The 9,638-nt window shown below is 51.1% G+C and overlaps 1 protein-coding gene across 1 annotated transcript; it reads right to left on the reverse strand.

Annotated features, from left to right (window-relative positions):
* Positions 1–928: 928 nt before the first annotated feature.
* On the reverse strand, positions 929–7,932 carry LOC131479112 (probable short/branched chain specific acyl-CoA dehydrogenase). The gene is given in 6 exon segments (XM_058659698.1): positions 929–1,213; positions 2,344–2,483; positions 4,146–4,224; positions 5,347–5,472; positions 7,716–7,764; positions 7,766–7,932. Coding segments are annotated over 6 exon segments (846 nt in total).
* Positions 7,933–9,638: the final 1,706 nt, after the last annotated feature.

Below are 9,638 nucleotides of genomic sequence, written 5' to 3' on the forward strand. Positions count from 1 at the left end.
TAAGGCGGCGAGAAAGGTGCGTGAGGCGAAACGGAATGGGAAGGCTGGCCGGTGACACTATCTACCCGCTTCCTGTTGCCACGCAGGAATGTCGTCTTTGTTGTGGAGGTTTACACTTGAGTGACTCATTAGTAAGTAAGCCGGTTGGACGTGTGTACGAAGGAATTTACGCAACACATGTACGTTTCACCTGAGCCACTGTACCCTTCGATTGCACGTTTCAAAAGCAAAGAACGTGAGGGGCCAGAAAAATAAGGTGTCGCTTTTATGCGCATAAGGGCTTCTCGCAACCAGAGACCACCCGACGCATGGTTTCATTAGGAGTGCAGCTTATTCACAGGCTGCTGAAGGACCGGCGGCTGCGAGCTCTTTTGCGGAAGTGGTGGGTATACACTCTGAACGAGAAAGGAACTTCACCGGGAACCCACATGATACGTACATCAGTCATCGTAGATTCGTGTATATCCCCCATTACCACACGTAAGCGAATGCACAGACATACATGTACAGTCCATACGATTCTTTAGGCGTGAGAATGCTCCCAGCTTTTCACCTTGAGGCATGACAGCATACGTAAGTACACCAAGATACGGCTTTGACTCACCAGGCACAGGGTCACATATACATACATACGCGTATAACTGCTGGTGCATCTTTACAGGTCTAAGTATACCCCTTGTATACATCTGTTACGCAAAGCTGTCTGCAAATACCCGAATTCAGGGGTATATACTTCGTTTTTTCAGTCTTTTTGAAGATTGCTCTTTCGCTTTAGTAACAATTCCCGCTTGACGCTGTCTACGCATGACAACACAAACAAATCTGAACCACCGACAGTCCTGATCGACGAGAAAAGTCTTCTACAAAGGTGGTGCCTTCGGCCGGATAGACTCGTGCGCTTGAATACCAGGACGGAGGTACAGTGTTGTCAGGTCACCAAGAAAGAATATTGTCGTTGGAGGTCTTTGGAGATAGTTCCCAACAGGACATTGGAGGTTCCTTCGTAAATGGTACCTATTTTGGTGTCTATATACAGTTTTTCAGCTCCGTAGTCTTGTGCAAATCCATTGCCGTCCAACAAGTCGATGCTGGCACTCGAGACTTTTTGGGCCACACGCGCGGCGACTAGCTTTGCCATCGCCGCCTCCTCGAACGGCCGCCCGGTCTCCCGAAGAACAGCAGCATTGTACGTCAGCAATTGCGCGCTCTCTAACTAAGTCTGTTGCAAGCTTTGGAAACAAACAACACGATACACGCACGCAGAAGAGGAACGAGAAAGCTTTTCAGCTCACCTACGGGTTGCAGAAAACTTCTCGTACCGTACAGTGTGGCCGTCCACTGAGTATAGCCGACATGTAGGACACCGCAGCAAAACGTCCTTTGTAGCCTTTTACCTGTAGCACGAATGTGCCAAACAAGCACGTCAAATATTCTTGCACAGCTGGTGGTAGATCCGCCTCTTTGCAACAATTGGTTTGCTGGCGGCGGACAGGAGAGGCTCATAAAATTATCTGTACAGCTGTGTTTGCGCATAGCGCTCTTATTCACTCCAGCTTCCCCGATGTGTGTGTGACACATCGCGCTGCGCAAACTCAATGCTTAGTGTGAGCTATTTCACTGGACGGTAGTCTTCCGATCCGTGTGCAGCAGATCCCCTACGAGAAAGTGGCCACTGGGCCACTTGCTACCCGCCTTGAGACGACGGTGCACAGACGTGCATGTGACTTCTATTTACGACTAACTGCACTCCCTCCTCGGCGTGCGGCATCAGCAAGATCTTTCGCGGCGCTGGAGTACGTGAATGACCGGCAACACACCTGACAAAGCTGCCACTTCCCTTTACGGAAAGGTGACGGATTGTAATCCATGCTTCATGAAAGCTCTCTCCGAATTACTAGCCATGAAATTTTCTCAGCACTATGGTGATACAGTCGCTGTGAAGGAAAAAAACACGAGACCGCGTCTACGTGAGAATACCCTGGGCTGATTCTATCCGGCTGTAGAGGGTTTGCATTTATCAGAAGCCCCTTCTGGCTACCATCGTTGTGGTGGTCCCTTCCTTGCGGGGACGCAGGCAGGAGTTCACGCGCATTTGTCTCGCGGCTGTGCGCGAATCTGTGTGTCGCAGGTGTGAAGCAACTTCGAATCAAGTGTAAAGATGCGGTATATACAGAATTCATTTGTAACCGCAGAAACAGCCAACCCTGTACGATATCATCCTCTCTTTTGTGTGCGCTCTACGGCACACGCAAACAGACGCCCATACGGTCCCTCACACGATCACTGACCTACCCTTGACTCGCTGCCCTGTTCAAGCCTACATTTGCACGAGCGTGAATGCACTGACGCGCTTACCTCGGCACACTGGAGCCTCACTCCTTGGAAGTCACTAAGGCGCTGTCCGAATTGCTTTTTCTCGTGAATATACCCCAAAGCCAGGTCAAAAGCTCCCTTTGCCAAGCCCAGCATTTGCGCTGCGATGCCTGTGACCGCAAGATGCCGCAGAAAAGAAAAAGCCGCAAAAATGTACGGTTTCAAATACCTCTGAGTGCTCTGTCCCCAGTAGGTGTATGCAAAGCTACCGAGTGGTGATTTAACATGAAAGCGAAACAAGGTAATTGTGTAGCCGTATCTCGGCGAAGGTGCGCTACAACCGTTTACTCACGTGTATACAATGACGTACAGCACAGTTGCGCACACGGCTACGCAAAGTCAACAATATGCGAAGTCCACACCTGGTCTCTCTACAGATGTTTGAAAAGCAAGTGCAAGTTTACGAAAGGCCTTTCGGAGCAATCGTTTCACTTCAAGGTAAGCAGTTGCAGCCGTTGACCACACTAACGTAGCACGCTATGGTTGGAAGGTGAATATGGCTCTGTCTGCAACTGTGTATGTCTCTGGCACTCTACCTGTGTCTGTGTTTCTCTCTCTAAATCTGTCTCTTTCTCTCTCTCGTTCTTTTGCTCTGTCTCTCCCTCTCTCTACAAAGATGTACTTCCTTGTCTCTGTCTTTCTCTCTTTCTCTGTATACAGCTTCGTCACTCGCGGATTGTGGAAGTAGCGTAGGGTTTGTATCGTGATTGCATATTTTATAAAAAGCCCACACAACGAGAAGCAGAGAGGCATGAAGAGCAGCACGAGTGTATCATGTCCGGCGGCTTGCCAGATTTGCATCGACAAACAGACACGCTCTTGAGGATCCCTGAGAGCACACAGTCAATACACAAAAAAGGACGTTTCACCAAATTGAGGAAGGAGAAGTGGAGTGCTTGGCCATCCCATCCTCCCCTTTCCTCGAAGTATTGTACCGCCTGTAAACCCTCGCAGGGTAGAGCACCAGACAGGTGGCAGTGCCTGTGGTGCTAGTGCGAGACGTTTCCATACGTGCACGCGGCTACGCACCCAGTATTTCGTGGTGTGTATGGGGCGGGTGGAGGCGATTCTTTCGTAGACACATTAGCTGCACACACACTCCACGCTCGGACGTGACTTTGATTGCAGGTATACAGCAAAGCTTGCTTCAAGGTCCACTCAAGCAATCAGACGCAACCAGGTCACTCTCGAGGGTGCGGCTCCTCGCCGCGACCCGTTTCTCGTACCCCGTGGGCGACAGCTTGCGTACACCCCCCCCCCCCCCCCGCTTAGGTCTTCAAGAATAGAAGAAAATTTAGCTGCCGCCAAATGCGGGTCTTGCCTAGAAATGCAGATACGGCTGTTTGTTGTAGGGATAGTAATATCTACTTGCCAGGCGACGTCGCACCCCAGACTCTACACCAACTCTAGCGGCCCGGTAGAGAAGCGCCGTTGCATTACTAATTACTGCATTTCTTCGTAGTGCACATCGAAATTTCTGTTGCCAGGATTGGCACAAGGAGCTTCGCCGCTTTGTCGCCGTTGCATTACATATATTGCTGCGTCCTTATACAGTGTAAACAGATATATCGACAAGAGGAAGTTGTCAGTAGTGGCACGAGGAGCTTTGTCGAAAGCCCTACGAGGACGAGAAAAGAGCTTCTGTGAATCACAGGGAACCACGAGGAGCTTCGTGTCTGTCACTATCACAAAGCTTGAAGCTTTCTGATGTGATGAACCGCCGTGCTCAGTCTTCGGTTCAAGCAGAAAAGTTCACAAACGAAACCGCCTACCTATGCACCCCTCGTTCAGAAGAGATATCGCAAGTTTGTAGCCTTCTCCGACTTTTCCCACGACGCAGTCTTCAGACACCTGGGCGTTACAAGCATGCGGGGCGATCATAGCAAGTCCGGAAAACTCGATCTTCTCAAAGTGAAAGGGGTAAGACACTGGAATATCCGGAAAATTACAGTAGCAAAACGCTAACTCCGCTCATGTATACGCAGACTTCCAACAGAAGAGAGGACTGCTTCCAAAGCGTACCGTGCGTTTGCGCTGGCGCAAAGGTAATCAAGGCGTCTACTTAGTTGAAGTGTGGGCGGAGACTGTTGCACCTTAATCCTCACATCGTGAAGAATCGCTCACAAAGAGGCACACCCCAGCCGGATCCGTCAGATTTGTACGTGGTAGCGACTCGCCTGGTGTTACGATATACAAGCGCGGAGTCTTTCTGCACAAGGATGTGCAACTCGAGATCAGACGTCCTGACAAGGGCATCGTCCGCCTTCTCATCAACGAAAGCTCTCTGTGAGATTTGCGTCGCTGTGTTGTTGTTTTCAGGCAGAAGCGCACACGTGGCTAGCACTGTGTCAGCTTCATGTCCCTGCAGACGTCTTTGCCACCGGAGGTCCGCTGCTGCGCACTACTCTGCAGCCGGACAGCCCACGATGGTCTGAAGGAGTCGCGGACTGACTGCGCATCACGCTAGAATCGAAACGCTTTTACCACTACAAATGAAGCAGAACTCCTACTACCGCATTCGGCCTTTTACAGCGCAGGGAGGCCTTTGCAAAGGGCTGCGTCCGTCCACAGACGTGTACACGCCCGCATGGGCGCACTGTATCAAGCACTCACGTACATGCCTGAGGTGTACCTATGTGGACGTTTGGCAGCCTCTGTGCAGCGTTATAGTCCATGCTTTCGCATTTAACAACCCACCTGAATAGATTAACAAAGAAACGTACACGTGCACGGGCAGGGCCACACCATCATAGGTTTGAGGACGTGTTCTTATAGGCGGATAGACAGAAGCGCATCGACGTACTAGGACACACGAACAGACGGTGCTTTCCACATACAAAGCTAAAAGAGAGGAGGGAAGGAGTTTTGCAGTGAGGTCTAACGTGCACTTGCACAGACAGAATGCCTACACCTGAGACTTTTTTCACTTAGGCTACCACTGGGCGGGGAAGGGCACGCCGCTAGCCCACCTACGTCAACGTCATCCAGGTGGACAGGACAAGTAGAGGAAGCCTTTATTCCCAGCTTCCGCAGCGGCGGACCCACTCGCAATCCAGGTGACTCGGCCTTAACAAGAAAGGCCGCTATGCCCTTGTGGTCCTCCTACAGAAAGAAGCAAGCAGCGACAACACCGTATATAGGCCGTCATCATCTTTGTTCCATTTGACGGAAAGCGGGCGCAGCGTGAGCAAGAAAAATCGTAGATAGACTCATACATCCCGTCTTCCGCGCACACATTGACACAGACGCATACACACACTACCCACACACACACAGACACGTACACACACATACAATGAGACACACCGTTCTTGAGACCGGCGCGTGTAGCCGCCTCTGGCGCATGACATACATAGACAAATGTTGACCGGACCAATTAGGAGAAGACCTCCCACTATGTGCTGCTACAACGTAGGAAGGTGGCCTACAGCTAACGATGCCTACACGTATAGGCTCTCTCAGATCTAACGATACATCATCACTGAGGATGTACGCGCACCATAACTTGACACCTCCGTGTTCGCGTCATTAGTTCAAAGATGATTGCTCGTCTCTGCCTCTCCTTTTCTGTCTTTAAGTATCGACCGTGGTATTCCCACGTAGAGGAGCCGTGCTTTGTCCTGTGCACGCTGTACAGGATTATTTATCATGTATATCTATGTGTGCAGTGCCACTCAAATTCAAACACGGAGGAGGTCTCTGTGAGCACCTGCTCAACGCTAGACGAATGCCCTTTTTTTTTGTTAAAGCCGGTGTACTCGCGCGCTACTGTACACGACCAGCGGTGTACTGGGAAGCCGTTGCTTCGGGATCGGCGAGGAAGCAGCGCGCTATATACGTGGTAACTTCCGGAAACAGCAAGTCATCAGGCTTGTACGATTTCGACCACGCCGGGCAAATTGCTAACCCTGCACCTCCGAGTATTCTGACGCGCAGTTTCTCACGTCTGAGGTCGTTCTAAGGTGTGTGCGACCGACTGCCCGAAGACGGCGAACGTTTACACTTGGGGAGCACATTAGGCACGCACTACGCTGGCTCCAGCTGAGCAGATGGGAGCTCTCAGGAAGAGTATAGGTTTCTTTCTATGAGATACAACTGCACATAGGCTTTACATGCATATGGAAGATGTACAGCAGAGGTGCTATACGTAGCGGTCATGCGAACGCATGCAAGCACCACATCCATCAGGGAGAGGCAGGAGAATTTGTAGGATTCTACTCATGTAAGCGCAGACGCAGGCACCCGGAGGTCCTTAACAGATAAGCGGAATATGCAACTCTGCGGTATAGGCATGCGTATACATCTCTCTACCGCTCTTTTCCTCTCTTTGGATCTACCGTCTCGTCCGATACGTATGTAACTATGGAGAAGCGATCGCGTCTGAATATGTCGGCGGCACTGCCCGCAGCTGCTACGATAAGTTGACGCCCGAATATCACAATTTAGCGCGAGAGGCTAATATGTAGAGTCACGTGAATCTGAAATTTTCACAAGCCGTTGGAAAATCCACGAATGTGCCAGTTTCCCTGCACAGTCTCTTTCTCGCAGCCGGACTGCACAGGCGTATTATAGGTCGGCGGGAAACGCGTAGATGGGGCATTTTGACACCCCTGCGGTCTGCTTCAAGGCGCGTGTGCGAAAGCGTGGGGCATATTTTCGTGGCTGTATCTGTACTTCTACTTTGACCCTCCCCTTATGCAGTCCCTTCTTTTGGTGCCGGCACTAAGGTGACGTGTACATGACATGAGAGCCCCTGAAAACTCAGAAGAGAGGTTATATTATATCGCAGACAAGCAACTGAGCATGCCTACAAGGGCGGCCGTGCGGTGAGAACGGAAGTCAACCGACAACAGTTCGCTCCGTGTACAAGGCGACAGCCTAACGTGTCAAGCACTGCCCACGAGCTATGTGTCGAGTGCCCCTTTGCTGGGACCTTTTTTTGCAAGTGTGAGACGTACGCATGGATGCAGCTTACCAACACATTAGTTTTGGCTCGGTTACGAAAGACCCCTGCACAAAACGTGAGGTACTACTGCGCGATCAATCTTTCCCCCTCTCTTGCTTGCCAAGCTGCACTCTGCGTGCTCTGTGGCTTTCTAGAAAAGCCAGCGGACGGTCCGCATCGGTAAATGGTTTTCAGGTATCACTGCCAGCTGCACGTTACTTAACTCTCGTTAGTCCTGCAACTAAACAGTTGCACTACAGATGCGTCGTCTTGCTGCGGTGAGCTAGCACAACTATACAGCCCCAGAAGGCAGACAGCGCCGGGAAGAGTGGGTGTGCACGGAGTAGCTGACAGCACAGACGCAATGCTTGCATGTATCAACTCATATCTGCACTACTTTAGCGGGATCCACTGTGGCGAACACGATGAAAAGGCCTGCTTCTCGTGGATATCCATTGCTTGCTGCCTCTAAGAACCCAGACGTCCCTGCTCTTCCCGGTGCTTTTCCGTCGAGCACGCGTCTTCATAGCGAAGGCGTCGCTGCCGCTCCCCTCTTCGCTCAGGCAAAAAGACCCAAGTACGTCTGCCGCCGCACAAGAGCCCAAGGTTGTCATTCGTCACGCTCGGAAGCCAGTGGCGTCAAGTGGGGTCGTCGCATTGACCCACCTCTCGTATTTGCCCCATGGTTGCTGTGGCGATTAAAACCGCCTATGCGTCCTTGTGAGCGCATGATTATCTAGCTAAGTGCATCGCGGCGGTTGAAGGCAACATCCGAAGTGGCGACAGAAATGTGTCCAAGTGAATAAACATCCATTTTTCATACGTATGTATACCTCCATGTGTATAGATACAAGCACACAAACGTATCGCACGCGCATACACACGCACGTGCAACACAGAGCACTTCGCAAGCGTACGGGGGGTGTGTGTGTGAGGAGGGAACCGCAGTGTATATCAACGGCTCTGACGGCCTCGCGCCCATTGTCCTTCGAGCGGCAGCAACGTGAAGACCAGATAGCTCCAACAGCCCCAAGGCGTTGGCAGCTGCAGCCAGCAGGTCGCTTCCAGCCTGTGTTCTTCCATGCCAAAGTGCTTCTGAGTCGCTTCAGCTCTTGCTCAGGAGAGATTTCTGCGCTTCCTGTGGGAGGATCGCTCCTTGCGATGTACGCCAGAGCACGCAGGTGCTGAATATATATCCTTCATCACACCTCTGATCGCGCACTAGACCCCTTCTGGTGCCATAATCGATTGAATACAAGGCTACCTTACTGCTGGAATCTTTTCACTCAGTGAATTTTAGGCATTCGATTTGACGTGAGATCGAGCTAGTGTCTAAGGCTTCTACACTTTTTTTGCAATTGCATTTAGCTCCTCCTCTATGTGACATCCGACGCGCAGCATTGGTATGCTGCGCTGCACCATTTAGCACGAAGCGGCCTGCACGATATCATCGAGTGGACAAGAAGGAATGATCAGTGCCAGCTCAGGCAAGCACTCATGAAGTCGCCTCAGAGCTAACAAACTATAGCAGACAAACCACGCCTAAGCACTAGCTCTGCGCTAAGTGCGTCAGCCAGCAGCGGCTCCGTCGTGGTGCCTTTTGTTGAGTTTGTGTTCTGCAGTGGTCTTTGATGATACATGGGTATTTTATGTGTTGGCAGCATCAGCAGCAGCCGTAGCTGCTGGGCAAAGAAGCACGCCCTACTTTAGCATCAGGCACACAGCAGCACGAGAAGGGAAAGGTGGCAGCTTCTGTTGCCTACACAGACTGACACTGGAGCGCAGCATAAGCCTTGAGACGTTTAATGCCACTATTACTGTATATTTGATGCCTCGTATTTCTTGTGTGAATCGTGCTGCTATTATACGTAACAATTAGCTTTGTGGCGGCTTCTGCTGCTGATGCAGGTGCTTCTACTGCTGTCGTGTCGTCATGGCCACTGGAGTATGTGAGTCCTGCAACCACAGCCGTCCTCCAACTCAGATGCCACCCCCCCTCTGCCACGAGTATTCTTTCATTCTAGAAGCGATTTCCCATGCGAACAACCCATCCAATGCGCATTTATAGGTCGACAATGAGTACTGTCGGCAACCGTAAGTCGAAGCGTATATACAACGGTTTCTGTGCCGTAACGGCTCTCGGTTTTTTCACCCCTGGAAAAAGCTAATCTTTTTTGCGAGTTCCACCCCGCGCTGGATTCTGATTGTGCCTCTGTCGCTACCCTTTCTTCTCTCATGATCCTTCGTGCCTCGCGTCCAATGTAACACACACAACACACCCATGCATTTGTCAGAAAGCAGGTGCCTGCCAGCAGCCTTC

Source organism: Ochotona princeps, unplaced genomic scaffold (assembly GCF_030435755.1).
Source record: "Ochotona princeps isolate mOchPri1 unplaced genomic scaffold, mOchPri1.hap1 HAP1_SCAFFOLD_3089, whole genome shotgun sequence".
Taxonomy (NCBI): domain Eukaryota; kingdom Metazoa; phylum Chordata; class Mammalia; order Lagomorpha; family Ochotonidae; genus Ochotona; species Ochotona princeps.